We start from the raw sequence: 26,090 nt of genomic DNA on the forward strand, positions 1-26,090 counted from the left end.
TGCTTTTCAATGTTTTTTTTTGTTTACAAATGTCTATCTGCCTGCATGTGTGATGAATGCATTCATATGGTGTGTTTGCAAATGTGAGTGTGCGTGTGTGTGTCTGGGTGAGAGCCTGTCAGGGAGAGCTGTTAGCAGTTGGCAGGCCCTCTTTCAGCACCATCCGTTCTGGCACGCTGCAGACTCTGTGTGTGTGTGTGTGTGTGTGTGTGTGTGTGTGTGTGTGTGCCACTGACCAGTAGGCCCACTCGTTAGCACATTTGGCAGTTTAGAGGAGATCCCCGTTTCCTCCTTGCATCCTTATTTCAACTCTCCATCTGTCTTTTTGTTACATTCAACACCAAAACATGGGCGGTGTGGTGGCGCAGTGAGTAGCACTGTTGCCTCACAGGGAGCCTCTCTGTGCGTAGTTTGTTTGTTCTCCCTGTGTCTGCCTGGGTTCTGCAGCTTAGGTGAATTGGCCACTCTAAATTGACTGTAGGTGTGAATGTGCTCTATGTGTGGCCCTGCGATAAACTGGTGACTCATCCAGTGTGTGCCCAGCCTGCAGCCCATTGTCAGCTCGGATGGACTCCAGCGTTCAGCGTTGTCTTCATTCTGATCCCCTGTCTCTCCGTCGCTTATCTATTTTGTCCTCCTTCGGTGCCCCAATGTGGGCTTCTCTCGCTTTATCTGGCTTTACTTCCCCCCCATCTCCTCAAGGTCGCGGTGCTCAGACGTTCACTGAGGACACAGTCTCAGCACAGCTCAGTCACGCACGCACATACACACACACACACACACACAGAGAGGTTACTACTTCTGGATGAATCTGGCAGAGACATGGCAGAAGGAAGACACAATAAGAGACGGGTGGGTTTCACTTTGGTCACGACATTCATACCTCACACAGACAGTCACAATAATAAATAATGAATTTTATGCGTGTACATTTATACACACACACGTATCCACACGTTGTTTAACGGCATTTGGTCGTGCCGTTAAAAGTAGCTTTTTGAGTATAAGAGTCAGGAGTTCTCTGGGTCTGTTGAAATGTCTTCCTCGACTGAACCTCTGAATCAGCAGTGGTTTTGTTAGTTTCATAATAATCTCCAAACAGCAGTAGATTATACCTACCTATACCGATAGAACAAGATTTTCAGAGTGAATGAATTGTGTGGTCATACCTGATTTGGGGTGAGGCGGATGGGAGTAAAGCGGCATCTTGGTGGAGGTGACATCGCCGTAGTGCGCCGGCCTGCCTTCGTCGGTATGGGAGTCGATCCATGACAGGAGTGTCGGCTGAGGTTTGTGCTCTTTTGAAATGGCATGTTTTATGTGTCATGGAGCCGATGGTAGCATACACGCTAACTGCATAACCAGAGCAAGTGCATGAATGCTAGAGACAATCACCCACACCGAGCTGTCGTCGTTGCATCAGATCTTACTGCAGCTTTTGTCCCTTTTAAACGTTCAAATTGGACACAGGCTATAGACTGAGGGAGCAGCATCAATCTCTGAAGGCTTCAGCATGCTCTGCTCCTCACAAATACACTCCTCTCTGTGTGTGTGTGTGTGTGTGTGTGTGTGTGAGAGAGAGAGAGAGAGAGAGAGAGTATGGAAGCAAATAGTGCAATCTATAGGAACTCAGTGGGTAAAAGACTCTATCTGTCTCCATCTGTTCTGACACACACGCACACACACACACACACACACACTCAACAAACAGTGCAGGGAGCAGCACAGTACTTGGATGCTTCACTCTGACAATTTTCTAGACAAGGCAGCGGAGAAATTACTGCACAGGATATAAGTGAAGGGAGCATCGATGTGGATCAGCAGTTTGAGATAAGATAGGATAAGATGTACTCGTCCCGCTCCTCTGTCTCTGAGGGTGCGGGCATTTTCTTAATGTCTTAAGACTATTTTTAAATTGAAGCATGGCTTAACAAAATGGAAAGAAGGATTATAATTAGATTAGATTCTGAGATTAGAATACTTCCTCACAGCAGACAGTTTGAGAGACAAAGAGGGAGACAAGGTCGATGCAGAGACCAATGGACTGAGAGAGAGAGCTGGAAATTGAGTGAATAGAAGAGAGAGAGAGAGAGAGAGAGAGGGACGTGGTGACATAATCAGTGCCAGGATAGGTTTATTAAGATGAATTTAGAGAAAGGAGTGAGTGGGAATGTGTTTGAATGAGAGAAACAAGGGGGGATAGCAACAGTCACGGTTGGATAGAGTGGCAGATTCACAGGGAGGCCGTACCACATCTTGTTGTGGAAGATGTTCAGTGGAGTGTAAAGTGAAATGAGATCACAAAAGTTTTAAACTGTCCTTTTTTAAAACAGGTTTTGTGCCACAGTTTCTTTCCCAGTGGACAAAATATGTTGGGGTGGGGGGAGACTTGAAATAAAAGCCTTTCTTCGACAACGGTCCCACAAATGCCCCAAAATTACTGTTAATGTTGTGCTTAAATATTCCTTGTTTCCCCTTTTCTTCATCTAGAGGGCTAAAATTGGTCCAGGAAAGAACACGGAAGGCAAATCGGCCAATGCCGCATCCCGGTTCGACTCCAACGGCAACCAAGATCGAATGAAGCTGTCCGACTTTAACTTCCTGATGGTGCTGGGCAAAGGGAGCTTCGGCAAGGTGAGGTCATGCGTTTGTGCCATTATGCACGTCCAATGACAGATTAAACGCATGTTCCAAACGTGTGCTGAATGAATACGCCTATAAATATTTGAGTTCCGTTGAAATGTACAGCTCTGTGTTCTCAATGTGGAGCTCAGAGGAGAGGAAAGCCGGACAGAAAGACAAAATAGAGATGGAAGGAGTTGAGGCAGATAAAAGCGCAGGTAGACAAAGATGGATGAAGGGAAAGACTGACGAAGAGGATGATGTGACAGGCGGAGAGAGCGATGAGCGCAGATAGACGGAGATGTGATAGCATGGCGTCTGGGTTGACGTGAATGAATTGAGAAAAAGGTAAAAAAAAAAAATGTCAGACTGAATGAAAACGGGGAGAGTGAGAAAGGAGGCGCAAACGTTGGAGAGGGACGGCTGACATGGATGAATGAAAACCAGACAGGAAGGAGAAGAATGGGGAGATGGGAGAAGGTAAACGATGGGTGGAGCGGCAGGGGTGGTGTGAAAGAGGGAGAGTCTATTGTCTATCAGACCTGTGTGCCGGCAGCCTGTTTCCATGGTAACAGGCATTTAAAGCAACACCAAAGTGCCAATGTGGAGAGTCTGAGCCGAGGGCCGACCGGCATACCCAACGCAAACGCATCCTGACACGTGCACAATCACACACCCGCTGCAGGAGCACGCCACACAACACTCTTCAATCAGGCCTATTGTATGGGATTTGTACTCAACCACACACAAGCACACACACGAGCAGGCACTCGCATGATGTGTGCGTCACATTAAGGGTTCCTGCGTTTGTGTCGGATGTTGCTCTCTCTCTGCCTCAGAATCTGGAGACGTCTGCATTGCAAGACCGCTGCTAATGGTCTCTGTGGAGACACGCTCGCATCTCCTGTGCAGACAAAAACGAGGTTGGCTACATATGGAGCTGTCGAGTGCTGAAGTTTGCCTTCAGGATCAGCACTGGACAGCTCCATATATAAATATATAAATACATTTAGCATTAACATGATAGAACTGACATTCAGCCTATAAAGGGTGAGCAGGTATTGGTTCTGCTCTCTCAGCACAATTCAAGTTGCAGACATTTAATTTATCAGCTCATTGTGGAGATTAACGTTTTTGTCTTTGATTTAGGCAAAAGGCTTTCGGAGACCTAGTCGGTCCTGCTTCCCCGGAGACAGCTGTAAAATGTCTGAGTTCTCAGGTCCGCTTTAATGTGCGTCTTATGCAAATGAACACGGGAAGTGGAATCAAAGGTTTAAACTGAAATACAATTGGATTTCAGATCATTTGTTGAGGTCCTAAAACTCAATTAGCCTTTTGGGAGCTACAAAGCCAGCATGCTAGTCATGCAATGTGAAGCTCAGTGATTTTCCTCCTGCATTCCTCCTGCCTTGCTTTATGATAAAACATTCAAACGCTTTTGTTACTTTTAGAGTGACAGGAGAAGGAAGGCTGTGTGGTCAGCATTCTCAGAAAGAGACTTTCATTTGCGCTGATTTACATAAGTTAGAACTTTCCTTAGTTTCTGACAGCAGTCCTGGTTTCCTGCAGTGTCTGATGCTAGGTCTCTCAGAGAGGAAGAAATTATGACTCAAGTTTGCTTTACAGTCTTATAAGATTCACACTATATATGTAAAATAATTATACATATTCACTGTCCTTTCAATATATCAGCATAAAGCAGGAGGTAGCAAGAGGCAGGCCCACCAATCCCCGTACCCTGTTATTTAGTTCTCCAGTTCCCAGACTGGGGAACTATCCCAGCACCGTGGATGTGTGTACACCCAGGTGATATATACAATGCCATTTATGTTATTAATGCGTTTCTTTCAGCATCCATTTCAGACTAATTGATGCTGAAGCTCTGCTTGAAAATAAATTCATGGTGGACTATTTACCTGCCGACTTCTAACATGCATCGCAGCATCATGAAGATCTTCATGTCATTTGTGTCGAGCCAGTAAATTCCTGGGTCGACTGCAGAGTCATTTGATCTGGGAATGAATGCTGATTGCAGCCTCTCCCAGTGATGACAAAAAGCCAGCTGTCAGTGGGCTTGCGTCGTGTGAATGTTGATAAAAAAGGCAGTTCAGTCTTTATGCAGTTAAGTGAATTTTGTAAAATGAGGACTAAAGGTCTTCTTTGTTGAGGTTTTCTAGATGCAAAACATCCTTCAGTAGTCACATTTGCAAATATAATTAAAACATTTTTAGTCCGGAGGGCTGAACTTCTGTGACCTCGTGAGTTGACCTACGAACTCAGCTTGACCTACATTTTTTGCCTGCTAGTTGCAGCCGCATTGGGGTTCCTTAAGGAAGAGGACACGAGTGCAGGAGGGGAGAAGGAGGAGCGATGTAGGAAAGGCAGAAACAGAAACGAGAGAAGTGGAACTTTAGTGGGAGAGAAGAGGAGAACGGGATACCCGTGAGAGGAAGATGAGAGAGAAACATTTATTCGTCGGTTTGAGACTGTCAGCGGTAGATGTGAGGAGGACTTTTTCCTCCAAGACACTTTAACTGCTGATTCACACAAACCCCACATTAGAAAACTTCTCACAGTCTCGCAGGTGTAATTACAAACAGACATGTTATTATGTAACGTTTAAGTCAAATAGGATTTCTGGATTTTTCTCTCCTGGTCCCTGTGTCCTGCCAATCCTCCTGCCCTTCCCTCTATTAGGAAAAATCCCTCTGGTATTTATTTAAAAAATCTAGAAAATAAGATCCCATTCATAGGTGCAAAGCCGTGATTGGAGAGTCGAGGCTTTTATATATAAATTGTACAGTTTTCAAAATGAGAGCAGCACAATAAGATGATGCAAGTCCCTGGCATTAGTGCTGCAGTGCTCAAGCCATCGATCTCACAGTGGATGGCCACTGAGCAGATGCTTTCAAATTTGAAAGAACCAACTGCCACAAGACATATGAACCTTCATTTTTGTAACATGTCTGCTATACAACCACTGTGTTTGGTGTATTAGATGTATAGAGTATGAGCCTATTATCACCCCCTTTCCTCCTGTCATTTCCCTCTCCTCAGATGATGTCTGTCCGATGAACAGTCTCCTCGTCTCTCCTGACTGTCAGCCCAAAAGAGTCAGAGATGCCTTACCCGCCATCCTCCATCCCCGCCCTTTTCCCCAGCCTCGCACATCCCTCTGCTATCCTCACTTTTTGCTCTTGCTTTTCTTCCCTTCTCCCTTCTTTCTTCCAAGGTTACATTTGTATAAAGGCGTGACAGGAGCTGCGTACTAAAAAGATCTTGCATATTGATGACTTTCCCTTCCCTTTCCTTCCCTTCCCCATCTCCCCGGTCTGTCCTCCCCTCTGCTCCCTCCAGGTGATGCTGGCAGAGCGTAAGGGGACGGAGGAGCTGTACGCCGTGAAGATCCTCAAGAAGGACGTGGTGATCCAGGATGATGACGTCGAGTGCACCATGGTGGAGAAGAGAGTGTTAGCGTTGTCTGAAAAGCCGCCGTTCTTAACACAGCTGCACTCCACCTTCCAGACGATGGTAGGCGGGCTCAGATATTCTGTGTTATATTATTAAAAATGAGTACGTGCTTAAGTGCCTTTATGTCTTTGATTAAATAGTCGGTAAATCAATAAATTATGTGTTACATTACAGTTGAATGGTCAGATATGAATGTGGGCTGCAAGTCTAAGATAAGATAGAATCTCTGATTCCAGGTTGCTCCAAAGAATTACAGAAAATAAAAAATACAAACATTCTAAATATAAGCAGTCTATGGACTGTCTGAACTCTGTGGACCCCCACCTCTGTGTGATACTTGATATGAAGCAGCCACAGTGTGCTGTCCTGCTGAAGGGCAGCGCTGCTCTGCTGTGGTCTTAACAGCAGCGGCTCACAGCTGGAAGACCCAAGCTGGAGCCATAGTTGATTCATGCTCATCTTCTGACCTATAATCCGTATTAAACCAAAGATGAGTCAACAGAGAAGTAAATATAGCTCACAGGGCCTTGTGTTTAATGTCATTTATATATATATGTATTCTCTGACCAGAGGATCATACATATGGGACAGCTTTAACGCATATAAACACACACATACACAGTATATGCTGTGTAGCAAATGGTCAACTGGAACATTTCCTATACACACTGACACACAAGTACACAATAAAAGTCTAACTCCACAATATTTTCTCCAAACATGCACATTCCCGCCTCATATCCTCTACCTTATTGGTAATTGCTGGAGATAATGGAGGAGAATATTGTTTCAAATTGGATTTGCTATGTCCCCTCACTTGAAGAGTTGTTGGACTCGCAACAACAACAACAATCACCTGTCTCACTCCGGCTTTCTCAGTCCATTATCCCCCTCATCAATCTTCTCTGATGTGACCCCTCACTCTTTGTCTACCATACCATCTGAATAATCTCCTTTTGTCATCATTTCTCCACGACTCGACCCTGGTTTTTGAACATGTTCTTTCTTTGACCTCTGTCCCCCCCCCCACCCCCCACCCCTACCTATCTTCTCCACAGGACCGTTTGTATTTTGTCATGGAGTACATAAATGGAGGAGATCTCATGTATCAGATTCAGCAGGTCGGCAAGTTCAAAGAGCCTCATGCTGTGTAAGTCGAGACACACACAAAACACAAAACACATTCTTGCCATCAGAACACAAAATCGTAATCCACTCTCAGAGGTGTTTCACAGTGTGGTAATGAATTTTAAAATCACTTTAAGAAAGTCATCAGCAGTTTGACGGGCTCGGGTGACGGATGAGCAACCCCAGCAGAGCCTGGGGGTAAAATGTGTTAGTCGCCCCGATGCACGTTGCTGCTCTGAAGAGCTTCAAAGAAATGAGAGAAATCCAGCAGCACGTTTCCGTGAGTGGTAGGATACCTCCGAAACTGCAGAATGTAATTAAGGTGGCTGGCGAGATCACTGGTGTCAAGTCAAACCAGCAGAGCTGACATATTTGACAAGCGAGCTGTCGGGGAAGCGAGAGCCTTGGAGGAGTTTGCCCTTCATCTGCTTTATAGGGAATTAGAGTTCCTTCCCTCTGGCAGATGGTTTCAACTGCTGAAGGGCAAATCAAACAGAGAGAGGAACTCATTTATCTAATGTCACCAGCGTGTGGTGTTCATTTATCTATTGGACAATATCAAGACTTTTCAGTGGGTGATGATGTCAGTGATCCTGTGAACTTTGTCTCACGGGCTTTGTTTTATTTTTTATTTGTATTTTTATTATCCTTATGTTTGCCTCCTCCTGTAAATAAAATGTGCAATAAGTTGTTTACTCTGATAGTCATGCCTTCAAAAGCACATCTTTTTAAGACCAATGAGCAAACAGATTGTGCACACACACACACACGCAAACAGACATCAGGCAGACAATAGTTAACTGTGTCGTTAGTGGGTCCAATCTCCTCCTGTTGATCTGACCAACTCTCAGACCTTGAAGAGACAGCACTGACCTTTATGCAGACGTGCAAACACACACACACACACGGTATTCCACCGTTTCTCTCCTTTATTTTCTCTCAGCTTCTAATTCGTTATATATTTCTCTAATTCCCTGCCTTGAACAGAGAGGAGGGGAATACAGGAATGTGTTCCAGCCAGCCGTCACGTTTCATTTCCAATGCGGAGCTCCAAAAAAAAGCTTCACATTTTTACTCTAAACTTCCGACACAACAAAAAGTATCTCAAATACTATCCAGTGTTTTCTTACACAATGTTCTACACACAACCAACGAGTACTGGAGCGGAGCCTTTTTTATATGAAGCAACATTTATTTATTTATTTATTTATAATTTTCTTTTTGTTTCCATGGTAACAATTTCATCTTAGGCCCAATCTCTCTCTAAAAAAAAGAAATGACTCAGAGTTTTAGGGCTCACTATTGTAGATCTATATTGTAGAAAGACAGAGAGTTGAAAACAGGTTTAATGAAGTTTAACTACCGGAATAAGTGAGTGCAGCTGCCTGGGCTGGAAGCAGAACCGGAGGAGGTGGTAATCGTTTGAGACTGGAACAAACAACTCACCAAGAACAAACAAATAGCCAGGTGTTGCAGGAGTAGTGGGGGGGGGGGGATGAGTAAAGAGCCAAATCGTGTTACTACTGGGTTTAACTGGTGATTTGGCATGTATTGATTGCAAGACCCGAGTCAAAGATAAAGTGTGTCTGATAAGGGGGTCATGCTTGTTTCTCTCATGTAGATTCTATGCTGCAGAGATAGCCATTGGTCTATTCTTCCTACATCACAAAGGAATCGTTTACAGGTAACCCACACACACACACACACACACACACACAAACGCACACATCCATTTTCTTCCACTTTTTCCTCATACACCACAGAGTAAACAAAATTGCATGTTTTCGGAGGTGGGAGGAAACCGGAGAAAACCCTCGCAGACACGAGGAGAGCATGCAAACTCCACACAGATTCGAGTCTGGTACCTTCTTGCTGTGAGGCGACAGCACTAACCACTATGCCACCGTCCCCTTTCATGTTGTTTTCCCTCCTCTAGAGATCTGAAGCTGGACAATGTGATGCTAGACTGTGAGGGACACATGAAGATAGCAGACTTTGGCATGTGTAAAGAAAATATGGATGATGGAGTCACCACAAAGACTTTCTGTGGAACCCCAGACTACATAGCTCCTGAGGTAACATCTGTGTGAAGTGTCACTAAAAGGTTTTTGACGCTAGTGTGCTCATGTCTGTAGGTAAATGGTGTAACTAGAGTTGCAGCGAGTTAACTTAGCAGGAAACAGGAAGCAGCACACTGGCTCACATCAGCAGGTGACAAAATAGAGATGAACGACTGTGTTATTGGAGACAGAAACACAGCGAAGAAAGTGCCACCAACTCTAGAAAGTATTTCTAAATGCACTTTATTGCTCTGCATCAGTGATTTAAGTGATATCTTGACCTTCCTGATTAGACTCTTGTATTTCAGATCATAGCTTACCAACCTTATGGAAAGTCTGTGGACTGGTGGGCCTTTGGAGTATTGCTGTATGAGATGCTGGCTGGACAGGTTGGTCTGTGTGTGTCTCTGTGTAGATGATATGATTGGTGAATAAAAGGATCAGTCAAATAGATTAAATAACTTCACCTCCAGCATTTCAATCCATCATCATTATCCAATTAAAAATGAACACGGCATTTCTCTCGTGACATTCAGAATTGTTAGAGTAGACGTGACTTCCTGGTGTTAAATGTCTTTTTGATTCTGAAAAGCTTGTATTGATTCAATTTCATTTGTATTTCTCGTCCCTTCCCTCCAGCCTCCGTTTGATGGTGAAGATGAGGAAGAGTTGTTTCAGTCCATCATGGAGCACCACGTCTCCTATCCCAAGTCAATGTCCAAGGAGGCCGTCGCCATCTGTAAAGGGGTGAGTGGACGCAAAAACAAGCGCGTCGCTCCTCGCAGAGTCTCCTCCTTTCTCCCTCACTCGTCCTGTCTTTGCACAACCACACATAGGCGGAGAAAAGAATTAAAAATACATTTAAAAAATGTGTAGGAAAGGATGAGGGAGGAAAAGGGAGAAGAGGTCAAAGAGGTGCCTAATTAAAACCTTTGTCAGGGGAAATGTATTCTGAGTGGAACAACATTTCTCTCTCTCTCTCTGTCATTACTCCCTACTTTCCTATACTTCTCTCAGCAGTGTGTATTGTTAAGCCACCATTCTGCTTTTGTCATTGTGCATCCTCTATCTGTCTCTCACACACAGGTATATACACACACAAATTCTCCCTTTCACAGACACACACACACACCCGGTAACTATAGGCTGATGAGTAAACCAGTACTCTCCAACCAGCAGCTTTTCTGGTATGGACATCTTCATGCAGTCATTCACTGAAAATACATTTTGTTTGTCTAACATGATGCAATGTGTCAAAGTTAGCACTGTCCAGAAAGAGGAAGTGCATGAAGGGTATCCCAAAGGGCTCGATACTAGGTCCCCTGTTGTTCAATTTTAATGTACCTTCCTCAGCCTTGTCAGGATGCAGAATTACATTAATTATTAAAAGTGTGGTATGTACACATGAAAAAGACAACAACACCTGAATTGGCAGCTGCCAAGCTTAACAACTACTCCGAAAAGGATCTTGCAGTAGCATGAGCATTCATATCTGAATGTCGATAACAAAAAGCATATGCTGTTCTCTCGATCCCTGGTGCAACCTCCTGATGTTGATGGTTTTTATTTGCAGAAAATATTTATGTAGTCAAGAGACAGTTATCCAATATGTATTTTTCCTCATTATTGTTTGGACTAGACAGACTTTAATGCCTGCTGCTGTTCTGTACAGCAGTGAGCGTTGTGGTTTGTGTGTGTGGCTTAGTGTGTGTGCAATATGTGTGGAAGGGAGTGATCGTTTCCACTCCCCTGCTTCCAGCCTGACCAGCATTCATATTTCATAACCAGCAATGGGACACACACACACACACACACACAAAATCTACCACGGTATATTCTGTAGTGTAAAGTACATGATGTTTTGTAATGTTTTCAACACCACCAGGCAAACCTTAAGCCCCGATCGTTTCCTTATTTATCGAGGGTGCCCACACATGTGTAAATATATTTAGAAATGTATGCAAAAAGACACTTGGGCTGTGTGAATACAAGCAGCTTCCTTTTAATGTCCTGAGAAATGTTCTTTCATTTTGAAGAAGATGAAAATGGCCCATCATTATGATGACAACATTACCGTATGTGTTTCCTCTATACGCAGACTGCATTGAAATCAAGTGCAGAAACAAAAGAAAGAAATATAAATACTGGAACACTGGAAAGCAAAGTTGACTAATTCAGCCCTTTAATGCTGAATGACCAGGTCAAGAAAGCCATTTTTTACATATGCCATTATGACCTGTTCTCGTACGTGCATGTCTGTATCTGTTTGTTTGCGTATGTGTGTGTGTATGTGTGTGTGGTGCGTGGCTGGCTGACCCGTGGAAAATGTTCTTTTAGTTCTACTTTAATCAGTTATGACTGCTGCTCCTGAGGGAGGCACACCCCACCTATACACAGACACACACTCACACTGACGTCACTGCCACTGGTGTTGTTCTTAAGGTTTTGTGTGACATCATAAACATCCCTTAATTATGCCCGAGGAAAGATCGTGGTGTAAAAAGAGGAAAAACAACAGCCGTCATTCATTTTTCTGCCGGCGGTGGTTTCGGTGGCTTATATGTGGTCCCCAAGGAGCAGCGCCGAAGATGACAGACTGTGGAATTGATAGATGGTTAGAAGTAAGGAAGGAAAAATCTGTGACAGTGAAGACATAATAATAATAATAACAACAGTGATGGATATTTTTTTAATGAATAAGAATAAATGAATGAAGGAATACTAGACAGAAACACAGGGAAGGAGACAGAAATAATGAGATGAAACTTTAATGAGGCCAGAGGAGTAATGCTGGGCATCATAGCAGCAGATTCAGCCCTGTCTTATAGCTTGGGTCACACCTATAGCTATTTAAATGTAACAATTAATTAAAGTCAATTAGCCTGCCTTCTGAGCTAACCGTTGTTTTTCCATGATTATCATGGCGGCTAATAAATCAATCTGAACGGTTTGTTATTGTTGATGATTCCTCGTTTATTCGGCTTTGTGGCAATAGTTCCTGAAATGATCCTCTCACTTCTTAGAAATTTAATAGCCTTTCCTTTTTAGTAATTAATTGGTTTGTCCACCAATTTAGTCAAGAGTCGAAAAAAGGAAACGACATGGATTGATTGCCATCAAATTAGCCGGGATCGGTTGTTCCCTTGGTGTTACACGCAACACCATCATAATGTCAAAATTAGCATTTGTCAATCGATTTCTGTCACATTTACCTCCAAAGCTAATTTGCTTAAGTGCTAATCAGCAAATCTTACCGCGCTAACATGTTTGCATTGCTATGGTGAGCATTTTATTTATTTTTGCTGTTTAGCTTAAAATAATCTCCCACAGCTGGTAACATGAATCCATAAGCAAGTCAGACGGATAGTTATTCGTTTCCAGGAGGAGACTGATGGAAAACACTTGAAGCATTTCTAAATAGAAATAAAAGCATCAAGTATTCACGCAAATTGCTCTCTGTCCTTCCAGCTGATGACGAAGCATCCTTCCAAACGACTGGGCTGTGGTCCGGAGGGGGAGAGAGACATCAGGGAGCACAGTTTCTTCCGCTACATGGACTGGGAGAAACTGGAGAACAAGGAGGTGCAGCCGCCATTCAAACCAAGAGCTGTGAGTCTGACCCCACTCGCCGAATAAGGGAATGTAATCCGCCTGATTGATCTATTTAGCGCCTCTTACAGCCTGGCTTCCTCAGACCCTCTTCTGTTTGAATGTTTCTGTCTCTTCCCCCCTCCTCTGTGTGGCACCATGCACACAGGTAAGTCAGGATGTGATGAGTGGGTGATGAGGATGGGGCCGGTGACGACGATGATGATGATACCATCAGACATGTTGAAGATAACAGCAGTGATGATTGTGGAAGTGATTTTGGAACACTGGTTTTGGTTGTTCGGTGTTCCCAGTTTGGTTCAGTGACATCATGCAGAGCAGAGCAGAAATAGTCCGTCCTCTCCGGGGTCAGATTGAGTTTAGAGGGACCCGCGGGGGACAATGTCCACACAGTGACCTGAAGCTATTGTTTAGTGTTGTTGTTTGCTGTGCTTTTTTATTTAATTTATGTATTTGCTATGACAAAATTATTCTCATCCTTACTAGAGTCAGAATGATGTCATCTGCTACCCTACACACACACACACACACACACACACACACACACACACACCATAATATATGCACATGCTCACACAGCCTGAGGACGGACTGCTACTGAAGAGTTGAGCATTTATGCATGCTGTCTTGGCCCCACGGGATTTTGTGTGTGTGTTCGTGTGTGTATGATCTACGCTGCAAGATGATTGGCTGTTAGAGGTCACCATTAGGACCTGACTGGGTTTCAATGCTGGCTTCGGTTTCTGCAGAGGTGTTTGATGTGTCTCCTAACACATGTCTCTTCTTCTCTTTCCGTTTGATGTCGTCCTTGCGTCTCTTGTCTTTCACCTCCCCGCGCTGTCGCTCGCTATCTCTTTCTTGCCTTTGTTCTTCTGAGAACAAAGGTTTGGATTGTTTTTTTTTTAGGAGCCATCTTGCGTGTAAGTGTAGGGTTCAGTTTCGTGTCCTACGGTAGCAGATTGTGTGTGTTATTAAAGTTAGCTTCCTCGCGGTAGTTACGGTATGCTTTGGGTTCCTCATGCTGTGCTTTGGAGTCTAATTGGTTGACTGGCACATTGGTTGACTGACTGGTTGACTGACTGGTTTATTGATGAATCCAATGGATTAAAATGATGTCACAGCACCTCAGACTTCACCTCAACTCTCGGCTATCTTTTTTGGGGGGGTTTGTTATTGTCCATCTGTCTGTCCACTAAGCAATTTGTTGTCAATCTATTTATCCATCCATCTACCCAATTATTCTATCCATCCATCCATTCGTCTATCACGCCATCCGTTGACTGTTCACCGCTGCCATGCATCAACCCATATATCCTTTCCACATTTTTATTTGTCCTTTTTGCTGTGTTCCAGTTTTTTTCACGGTTGTTTCTGTTTATTTGCATGTTCTGTGTCTCAGTCCCAAATGGAACCTGTCCCACAATGCACTACTGTTCAGACGAGCCTTATTTAATAGTCATAATTCATTCAACCGCATCAAAACCAAAACTAGCACATCTCAAAGTAATGCCTCGCCGTTGCTTGTGTCTCAGAATTGTCTTAAATAAAATGCTGTAAAGCCAGCTTTCTATTCAAGGCGTGCATTGGCGCATCCCCTAACCTTTAATCAAACGATAAATGTTGCTTCCAAACTTTTGCGACACTCGTTCCTTTTCCCAACATGAACAAATCCTTCCCGTCTGCTTCCCCAAACACAAACGCAAAGTAATTAGCTGCAAATATTATTTGACCCTGGTGTATTTCTCATTTCACATATTTCCCTCAAACTATAAACAGTCTGGCTTAATTTCATTTGGTTTCCCAAGTTACAGGGATATTAATGAGTTCGTAGTTTTCCTCTGGGTAATGTTGTCAGAGGACGCTGAATCCTTGTTGTGTTAATTAAAGCTCAATGCAATGAAGAAGAAAAAAAAAGAGAGGAATAGCTCGGCCCAAAGTCCCCCGTGAGGCGTGCTGTCGTGAAAATATAGTTTCCAAGTTAATAACGTGTTTTAAGCACTGCACATGCCACCGGTTTACCAGTGGCCACAAGGCTCTCCAGGCTAAATTCATTCTGCCCAATCATCTAAAGAACTTAGACCAGTCAAGCCTCTTGATTGGACAGTACAGGATGTCAGTCATGTTCAGCGTATCTTAAATTTGACCATTTCATATCAAATATGCAAAGAGATTTTAACTTGCAGTATTATTGCTTGTTATTTGTTTGCACACTAGCTTGCTGTCTAATATGGTTTATCATGTCTCGGGAGGTCTCCACAGCTGCAGCATATAATTAACCTACAATTAACCCACAGTTAGGCCTACATCATAATCATCTCTTGGCTTTGAGCATTCTATTTTGGTCTGTGACAATTTAGGGATTCAAAGTAAAATCAAATTTAACAGCATAAAAAAATCTGAATGAAATGCCAAAGGACAATTGTTTTTGGAATTGACGTGATGCGGCTCAATTTCCTGTCCGTTCAATGTCGTGCACTGCCGCAGGACGTTTGAGACTTCAGTGACCTTGTTCTGTTTTTTTTTAAATTAATGTTGAATATGTTTCAAATATTTGAAAAAGAAAAGCATACATGGAGGTGCGATTGATTTACCCTCTCCCACCGGTGGTGCGTTTGTATCACGTTACAAGTTAATGCTAACAAGTTAGCGACTACACGTGGAGAGTTAAATCAAGCACACCTTGTTCTGATATTTGGAACCATCTTCAAGTTGATGCCATCTCACACACTGGTTCAACCCACCATTCCCCCTCTTTTGTTTTCCTTTCCTTCTCCTGCACCCCCACCCATTTATCCATTCCTCTCCATCCCGACTGCTCCCTTTCCACCGCCTCCCCTGAACTCCGCCCTTACCCACCCTCCTCAACAGTGTGGACGCGAAGCCGAAAACTTTGACCATTTTTTCACACGCAACCCACCGGTGCTGACCCCTCCTGATGAGGAAGTGATTCAGAACCTGGACCAGGACGAGTTCCAGGGATTCACCTATATCAACCCAGAGTTCCCGGGAAATGCTTCTTCCACCGCTGCCGCTGGGCAGACTTGATTTCAGATTACGCACGCTCAAACATCCGCATGTTTTCCCTCACATATCACGTTTGAATATCCCAGAAGTGGATTATCTGCTTTCACAGGAAAACTCAAAGGACTTAAACTGCCACACACATTTAATATGTGTACACAAACATTTAATGATAACACTCCTGCATCATTGATGATATATCTGAGTCTTCTATTGGCCCTTATATGTTGAAACAGGGCATGAATGCATCCAGCCCTCTAGTGCAGATTCACATTATGATTGGAAATTATTAGATCCAACAAATACAGAATTTTACGTTGCAAGGCCAACAACTTTTTCCGAACTTTGTTGTCATTTCACTCTTTTTAGCTTGTGGTGCAAAAAGTGTGGACAAAATGTTTGTGTTTAGATCTCTAGATTTGGGAATGAGGGTTAGGAATTACAAGTTAACCCTAAAAGTCTGCTAATCCAAGTTTTTAAATTGACAGAATAATCAAACATTGTTGATTATGCATTCAGTGAGACAAAACCACACTGGCACCCTCAGCACAAACAAACCTAACCCTAACAAACAAATACCCACTGCATTATTAAACAGTAAGAACCACTCGGTTTGGACTACTTCGAGGGAAATTTTCATGTAACTTTTTTTTTGTCGCAATTTCTTGGCTTTTCCCTTGCATTCTGAAATTGGCTTGTCATTTTGGTGTGCTTTTTATTCAGTGTATAATAATAATAATAACAACGACAATAGTGTCTATGTTTATCCTTATATTAGCTCAAACTGACATGCTTCACATTAACTTGTGTGTGTTTCTATAAAAATAATATCCCTGGGTTTTCTACCAGCAGTATTTTAGCCTTATTAGCCATATTTATATAACCTGAAGTGGACGTATAAAGTGTGGATGTATAAAATGCATGGTGGGGGGTTCGTCATGAGGGGCTCCTTGTAGTCAGGCAACGTAATCTGAATGCAGTATAAGGGGCAAAGGGGTTATATTTAGTCCCTTGGGTGTCAATAGGTATAAATGAAACCAGTTGGGAGAGTCATCTGTTTCATTAACTTTAAGAGTGATTTAAAACACACACACATACACACAAACTTGTGTGCATGTGCCCCCCACCCCCATTAAGATACAGCATCTTAACTTAATTGATTACTTATGTCTCCTACCAGTAGAATTTACATGCCCAATCAATAGGTGTAAAATATTCTATTTTGTTTTACAAACGCATGATGGAAGTACTTGAGCATTTGTTTACAAAATGTGTGTGTGTATGCAAATCTTTGTTTTGTGTGTGCAACCAAGTATTATGCATGAAATTGTTTGTACTTTTGTGCCCATACCTGTCCTTTTATCTTACTTGGTATTGTGCTAGCATTGTGTTTCTATCATTTTTGATGGCCCCTTCGCCCCACATTGAGCAGGATTGCTAAAATCAAGTTATATAGAGATGCATACATCTCTATATAAGTTGATTTTAGAAAAGTGATACTACAGACTTCCATTGCTTAATTTGAGCCTTAATGAAACGGTACTTGTTTTTCAGGTTAAAATTTATGGTCTAAAATTGATATGTAAATAGTTCCTAGGCCTTTAAAACATTAATGGGATAGAAAATTGTACCAAAAGCTGAGTCTGTGTCCAGTTTCTGTTGTAATCCTTTGTCAGTATTTATCATCCTCATTGTCTCCCGTATTCTAACAACAAATAACTATACAGCATAAACTGATTTGCAGCTGTAACAGATGCTGATATAGCCATATACAGTAGTAGCACGTCTTAGAATTTGTGTATTTAGTTTTTATGATTCCTCCCTGCTGAAGGAGAAGCAAAATGAACTCTGCATGATGAATGCTTTTGTTTTTATTAGCTACAGGATTTAATTGATATAGAACGGTGTGGTCAAACCTACTGCTGTGTGTGCTGTGCTTGAAAATAATGAAATATGTTTAGAAGAAGAAAAAAGAGCTTTCCATGTGACTTTTTTTGATTTGTTTTGCAGGAAATTAGGCCTATAAAATAAAGTATTTAAAGGATGTGTTAGGAGATGTTTGGTGTATTCATATGATGATCATTCTGATGATCCTTCAAAAATGGTGGCTGTTCTGGCGAGCAAAGAACAGAAGGTGGGGCGGGATGGGGGGCGGGGATTGGATTGATGGAGGGTGACAGATGGAGAGTTTCCTGGGAAATGGAAACGAGAGAGGAAAACAAATGAAAGAGAGGCAGAGGGAAGCAATCCCACGATGAAGAGAGCTGAAGAGGAGAGGATAAGGCAGGGTTAGTCAGAAGGGACGAGGGGACGAGGAAGCAACATTAAGGTCTAGAAGTGAAGCAGGCAGGTACAACAGCCTGTGCATATTTCATAGCTGACACTTATCATAGGAGCCTTTTCCTGATTGGGGGGTGGGGGGCATGGGGTCTGACGACTTCAAGGAAATAACATGCAGACCACGGCCTACGCCTCCACAACCCTGCAGAGCCAATCGACCAAGCCAAGCCGCATCTAAAGCCGCTCCCGATCCGCTGCACAGCTACTGCTAACAGGGATTACAGCATCTTGCACAATCTACTATTCCAGTTTGGACACAAACTAGGCAAAGTGGTTTTGAGCCACATCTGAGACGTGGAACAATCTAATGGCAAATGTCTGTAAGGAAGACATCAATTATCTATTGGGAGTGTAATCACAGAGCCAGTTACAGTTTAGGATCTGTATGATGGGAAGAGGGAAAATGTTGAGACATATGACCCCAGGAACGTGGTTTATTTTGTATCATTTAAAGTTTTGACGTTTGTGCAAATATTTCTCATTAGTCAGAACGTGTCAGGTTTGTGACACTGTAAAAGAGAGAAAATCAGAACCAAGCCCCAAAGATTCAACCCAATAAACATTGACTTGACTTGCGGCAAGAATCAAGACTAGTATTCTTTCTTTCAGCAAGGGAGAATGGAGCTGCTCTCTAGCCGCGCCCTCGACTCACCCAGCAAGGGTGAGTGGCTGCTTGCTAGCTCGTTCTCGATTCTCAGAGAAACAGTTCTCCTCCAGCTGGTTTTATTAGCAGATAAGAATGTGTACGTGCGTAAATCACCCAGACATGAAGACTGCAACCTTGAGCAGATAGCTCTTCCAGACAACACAAGGTGTTCACTTCTTCAGTCTAGTCAGCATATAACAGAGCTACGATTGTCACATACTTTATGATTGTATTGAGTATGATTATGAAGGAAATTATTAGAAATGACATTTAAAGAACCATGACATAACTAATGCTACTGATTGGTGAATTAATGATAAACACATTCGCAGATTTATCTAACAGAATGTTCAAAAACTTACAGTTTAATTTATTTTTAAAAAATACCAACCATGCCACACAACATCAAGCCATAGCCAAATGAGCTACAATGGAAACAAACTGCACGTTTCCCCTCTAAGTCAGCTGTAACAGACATGTGGCGCCACAGTACTACTCTAGATTAGTCCCATTACAGCTCATTTATTCCTGCATATCATTTACACACATGTTTTATTTATTTAACCACTTTGTAAGAGCATCCTGACCAAGACAGGCATTGGTACAAGTAACAGTTTACACAAAGAATAAATTACAGTCGAAGAGATAAATGGTGATGGGGAAAATGTCGCCGATGTTTCAAGCTTTTCTTATGCAGATGATAAGCCATCCTATAATAATAACGCAAAAATAATGGTGGTTAGCTCAGAAGAATCACAATTAGCCAATTATGTCATATAATTGTGACAGGCCTTGCAGAGGCTACTGCATCATGAGGCAGTGAGTCATCATAACAAATGATTCACTGCCTTCGGGGGGGGGGGGGGGTGGTAAAAGGTCCGAACTGCAGTACTAATTTGGTATGGAGACTGGGTACAGTAGGAATCCGCTCTAAATTAGTTAGTAAAGATAAACCTGAGAGATGAACTGGCCGTGTTGGCGTCTTATTTTCAACCATTTCCTCATCCAAGCTCATTTCCTTTGAGTTCTTGTTTTGCCGCTGCTTCGTTTGTGTGTATGCAGCTGCTTCTCTAGAGATCATGTAAGGCAATGCATTCACTCTTCCCTTTGGGGACTGAAATCTTAATGAAATTCTCGCGCCCCACTATTCTGAATCTTTTCCGTGCGTGTATGTTTTTCTGTGTCATGAAACCATATTTTACAATCAGTCTTTTAAAACTCCTGCAGGTCTGAGCCTGGCTTTGCTGTTCGGCACCAGACACTGTGACTTCCTGAAGAAATGGAGCTTAGCCAGCTGTTGTCCCATGTCTTGTGTTATATATAATACATATAATTTCAATCTTTCATTGGTTTGATTTAACGAGTATGCAACTGTTCCTCTTGACACATACAGTGCACTTACAGAAAAGGGCTTACTTGCAGACATATTAGCAGACTATTTGAATAAAGAGCCGAAATAGCTTAACATGACGATCAAATTTCCAAATGACTCAGTTTCACTTTGACCACAGTTAGGGAAGGAATCACATCCTGGGAAGTCCCTGGTCGCTGCATCCATCTTTAATTTATAGATGCTGTTTGATTAGTGTTGACTGCTGAAGAATGTGTTCCTGTAGCCCACGTCCCTCTTTGTGTAACTGAACGCTTAATTGTAGGGCAGCTGTGTTTATGCAGATTTAGCATCCCAGAAATAAATAAAAAAAAAACTGTGTAAAAGTAAGTTCCAGCACATAAGCTGTATAAAGTTTGCGTTGGAGTGGCTGTAATAGCCATGTACACAGTAAGCCACAGCGGTGCTGTGTGCCTGTGATAATTAATTCCAAATGTTGCGAAACCCAAATTAAAGCCAGTGGCTCCAGCACAAAGCAGCCAGCGCTTATCAGCCCAAAACAGGTCAGCGTTCGATACCGCCTTTCATTCACCCTCCTCTCCTCTTCAGCTCCCCTTTCCTCTGCGCCTCCCACTCTTCCCACATCCTCGGCTGACATCGGCTCGTCTCCCGCTAATCCTCTCTTTGCTGAAAAGAGATGGGGTGAGAGAGAGAGCGAGAAAGGGGAGGTGGAGAGGTGGAAGGGATTGAGGCAGGAAGAAGCAGGAGAGGAGTGGGGGGGGGGGGGGGGGGGTGAAGAGAGGAAAGGAAAGGTGTAAAGAGGCAATGTGTAAATTGAAGACTCAGAGTCGTGTTCCTCTATTAAAGCTAACCGCCTCTGGATTTGAAACCTCCTTTCAAATCGCTGCCCGGATGCTACTGTATACGCAAGGCTTTCTATCAACACATCTGTACCAAGGGCCACTGATATTTATCTCCCTCCCCGTCCTCTGTTCATCTCCTCCTCTCTATTTTCTCTCCATATCTCTGTCTCTCTGCCTCACAGCATTGACTGCAGATGAAGCGTGTTGAGATGGAACACATTATGAGCTAGCCTACATCGCTAGCAGCTGTGTGTGTGTGTGTGTGTGTGTGTGTGTGTGTGTGTGTGTGTCGGGTGGTATATGCAGTGGAGGTTTTGGAAACACATGCACACCTTTCTGTGTGTGGTTATGTTCTTCACTTCCCACGATACACCCACTAGACTATATCACACACACACACCACCGAAAACGACCTTTCCTAAAGGGGGGGGGGGGTAAAAACAGCATATTTGAATTAGTACAAACAATACAAAAAATTGTTGACCCTGAATAATAATCATACATTATTTCAAGTTTAGTCCAACCAATAGTTCATGCCTCCAAATGATGATCAGGTTTTTCAATTTCTTGGTTAGAACACAAAATTAATTTTGACCTACATTTTTCTTAATATAATGCATCCTTTATTTCAGCTGTTAATATACATAAATAATATAAATATATTTTAACATGCTGTGGCAGTTCTTGTCAATAAGTGGGTGTGAAAAAGAAATCCTGCTGTACATCCCACATCATTTTACACATTAACAAACAAACAAGCAATTGATGCGTCAAATGTTTAGGATTTCCAGCCGAAAAATGAAGCTTGGATTTTGGATTTTTGGTGATTATGTTCAATTTAAACTGAGCAACTGACACTTCTTTGGGAAAATCACATCCACATCCATCTGTCTGATACGGGGCGTCCCAGTGGATATCATGCACAGGTGGATCTGAGTCAGGTGTATCCCTGTGGATGGAGGGAGCGCTTGTCAGGTGATGGGACAGATGAAGGTAGGGGACAATATCTCTCCTGTTCCTCTGTCACTCGCTGCTTCTGATCCTGCCTTCTTCTGATCATGCCTTCTTCTGCTTCCCTCTCGTCCAGCCGTAGAAACAGGCACTGCTGTGATGCATAACTTTAACCCTTTCTATCACCAAAAGCATACGACGTACATTAGAAACAACAGCTGCCCGGTTGGATTCTCCTCTTTGGTCCCGCCTCCTCTTGTCCTGACTTCTTTCCTTCTTCCTCGTGCCGTGATGTGAAATTTCAGCTGTTCTGACTCTGTACTGTGAATGTATTTAGATGTGTTTTAATTCTATATCTATCTAACTATCATCACTACACTCATCATCTATCTTTGTCTGTTTTCCCAGCATTTAAAATAAATACATAATTATCAACTTAAGAACATAAACACTTAAGGATAAGTGAAAGGTAAAAAAAAATAGCCCCTCGTATTTAACATAACCCGATATCTATCCATGATGTTTGGGATTAAGTATTGCTTTCCACAGAGATGTCACACCGGATAAACTTGAGTGTTTTCTCCCCACTCAAAAATACAATTTAATGATGAGAATGGTATCTGCAAGTTGATTAAACAACATGAAAGTTATTTTAATCATGCACAACATTCCAGATTTACCCTGTCAGCTGTATATTATATCCACAATATGAATGCTGATATGCAGATCATGCAAACACATCAGTAACTATATGGTGAGATACACTGGGTTCCTTTTTGGGCTTTCTACGCTTATAGCATGTTTTATTATGTGTGAAGCAGCAACGTTCCTGTTGTATGATTTACGTTCTAAACCAATGTTCTCACTTCATGTCCTTTCCATCCCATTCTTCCCCAATCATTTGATCTTTCCTGTTTCTCTCTAATTCTTCGTCTAAACATACACTCTCTCCTTCACGACCTCATCACCTCAACCCACAGCGCACCCGTCAGGACACCTGTAACTTTGACAAGGAGTTCACCAAGATGCCGGTGGACTTGACACCGACGGACAAGCTTGTCATCATGAACCTGGACCAGGATGAATTCCATGGCTTCTCCTACACCAACCCGGAATACGTGGTACCTGCAAATTAACACCTACTTCATGGGAGTGAGGGACTGGTAGGAAATGAGGCTTCAGAGCGCACTGAAGGACAAAGTAGCTCTCCATAGCTGAATATATTTTGATTGTCCCTAGTGACCGTCTGTTTTCATTAAGACCGCGTTAGAGCTTGACCATAATTTAAGCATAAGATTGCCAGACTAGCAAATTGGATGCCAAAGATTTGAAGTTTTGCATCAAAAGGTGTCAAAATGTGTTTTTTATACATGCTACATTTATTGTTCCAAAATAACACAATTGGCAACTTCCTGTGTACACACACACACAATGACACAATAGCAACGACGAGCAGCTTGGATGACAATCCACAGTCTTGCTTGTTGCTTGTTGCCAACTGAGCAACGTGCTCTGTTTCCTTAAATCTAAGTGTCAATGATAATAATAGGAATTTGGTTTGCTCCATACTTGGTGGTGGGGAAGCTACTATTGTAGCCACAGCTGCCCTGGGGCAGACTGACAGGAGCGAGGCTGCCAATTTGTGCCATCAGCCCTCCTGACCACCACCGACATTCACTCGCTCACTACATTCACACAGTGAAGTGTCTTGCCCAAGGACGTGCTGCCACACTCTGACACGGGAGAATTCCTAATGATCCAAGTTCAGATGTTCCTATCCATCCTTTTTTTTGCATCATTGGCTTTTGTTGAGCCCCCCCCTGTTGTCTCCTGTTATTTATTTATTTGTTCTGGCTCTAATCCATACTCCTGACAAGGCCTCGCTGGGAGTCCGGAACGCCGTGGTGTCACAGGGCTAGCAATGCGGCAGTCACCAGTGGAGTGTACACGCACACACGCACGCACACACACGCACACACACACACGCACGCACACATGCAGATGCACAAATAGTGAATGAGGAGCTGCTTTGACAACCCCCAAGTGAGCGATTTCACAAACAGCCATAACAACAACAGCAAATGCTGCATCTCCATTATTAATTTTGCCCTTCCTTCTTCTAACGCATGTGTGTGTGTGTGTGTGTGTGTGTGCTAATGCTGTGTTTGTGTGCATGTTATAACAGATATCACAAGCACATATGCTAGAATACGCATGTGTGTGTGTGGGGGGGGGGGGGGGGGGGGGGTTGTCAGGCTTCATTTTATTTTCAAATTCAGCTCAAATTCAGTAAGTCTGCCTTCCAGCTTCAAAACACGTTACAATGGCTATAATGCCAACTAGCTCTGTGTACTGTACACATACACACACATACACACACACACACACACACACACACACCCTACCATACAGTCCAATTTGTGACTGTGGCTGGCGTTATTAGCTAAAGCGCAACAAAGCAGACAATGACTGTGAAATGTTGGCTCCTGGAGGCACGTAAGACATATACTGTAGCGCCATCACATAAATTCTATTCCCTTCTTTAATTAGCACAAACGGTACTCTGGTGCATACTATGTAAAGTACATGTGCATATATTGTAAGTGTTTATACATGAAGTTTGGGTTGGGAGAGGGGGGGGGGGGGGCAAACACAGTCAGCTTTCATCTGTGATGACTTCAGATAAATGACGAAATGGCGCAGATCTACAATAACACATAAGTATGATTTCCGGTAGCATCGTCGTCACCCAGTTCTTTATAATGGTTATTGCTTGCTGTTAAAAATTCCTGATCATGATTATAAGGAATTGTGCTATGCATGCATGTAATAGTCCCTGTTACTCTCTCATATCTAGTTTAAGTGATAATCGGTGGACCAGTGTGTAATAATAACTTTATTTCACAGCAATAGGGTTTACCTTGCTTAATTTATGATAGAATACGTGTAAAGCCATTGTTTGGTATTTGTGAAATGTTGCCCGAGGGCCATGCACCGCTGCATCATTTGTACATATATAAATAATTTTCATTTCCGTACGACTTAAGAGTCTTCCATTTCCATAACTGCATTTTGGAGACAGAGACGTTTAGTAGCGAAATGCTAGGAATGAGTAGCAAGAGACGAGATTTCATTATCTGAGAAGTGAAATATGACATCTAAACCTTCTTACTTACCTCAGAGAGTTTTACAGGCTCTGCAGGACGGGTCCTTCAGGCATCCCTCCTTTCATTCTTTTACATCCTTATCTTCGATCAAGTCTTTCCATCTGTAGTTTTATTTTTTAATCTGACCTTTCCCCACCCTCCGTCTCTTTCCTTCTTTCCAGTCATATTTTATTCATCGTTTTCGTTCCTCTTGACCTTTACACCTCTCCATATGTTTTTTTTTTTCTTCCCTCACCCTTTCCACCATTTTCATGTTTTCCTTTTAAAATCTATTTTGCTTCCACTAGCTTTCACTTCTTGTTGTCCTAAATCTGTTCCCATAATTCTCCTCCTTGCTCTTCCGGGTTTCATTCATGGTTCACCCTTTTTATATTGCAATCCATCTACTTGTTTAAACTTGAAATCTGATGAGCTAATGGTAAATATTAGATTCTTCTTCCTTGCACTCGCATCTGCTTATCATGTCTATAATAAATAATGGAATAATAAAAGTAATTTCAAGGTTTTTCACGTTGCGAACATCAGGGGTTGCTATAACTGAAGAGTAAGGTGTGTTTTGTGTGATAGTTTATGAATAAGAAAATGTGTACTGTGATGTTTTTGATTGTAGTTCAATAAATCATGTTGAAATATCAAATATTGTCTCATTTCCTCTTGGCCGGACGTTGTCTTGGTATTGCCATCCTTACAATGATAGTATTCATAACTTATATATATATATTTATATACAGCTCTTTCACCGGCCGTTACCACGTGTATTTATGAACAAGTTTGAAAAGCAGAATTATTTTACGGACAGGATTGACTTCCTGTCCGCTGAATTCTCCATTCCACTGATGCCACCAGATTCAGTATTTGGTTAGTTGCAGAAATATTTCCTCC

The 26,090-nt window shown here is 42.6% G+C and overlaps 1 protein-coding gene across 1 annotated transcript in view; it reads left to right on the plus strand.

Annotated features, from left to right (window-relative positions):
* Positions 1-23,177, plus strand: part of prkcbb (protein kinase C, beta b) — a 49,082-nt gene extending 25,905 nt beyond the window's left edge. Inside the window, exons 9-17 of the mRNA XM_068749810.1 lie at positions 2,491-2,634; positions 5,980-6,153; positions 7,152-7,243; positions 8,843-8,905; positions 9,158-9,296; positions 9,590-9,670; positions 9,921-10,028; positions 12,750-12,890; positions 23,022-23,177. Coding sequence (XP_068605911.1) covers positions 2,491-2,634; positions 5,980-6,153; positions 7,152-7,243; positions 8,843-8,905; positions 9,158-9,296; positions 9,590-9,670; positions 9,921-10,028; positions 12,750-12,890; positions 23,022-23,177 — 1,098 coding nt within the window. The remainder of the gene's footprint in view (positions 1-2,490; positions 2,635-5,979; positions 6,154-7,151; positions 7,244-8,842; positions 8,906-9,157; positions 9,297-9,589; positions 9,671-9,920; positions 10,029-12,749; positions 12,891-23,021) is intronic.
* Positions 23,178-26,090: the final 2,913 nt, after the last annotated feature.

This window comes from Brachionichthys hirsutus, chromosome 16 (genome assembly GCF_040956055.1).
Source record: "Brachionichthys hirsutus isolate HB-005 chromosome 16, CSIRO-AGI_Bhir_v1, whole genome shotgun sequence".
NCBI classification, from domain to species: domain Eukaryota; kingdom Metazoa; phylum Chordata; class Actinopteri; order Lophiiformes; family Brachionichthyidae; genus Brachionichthys; species Brachionichthys hirsutus.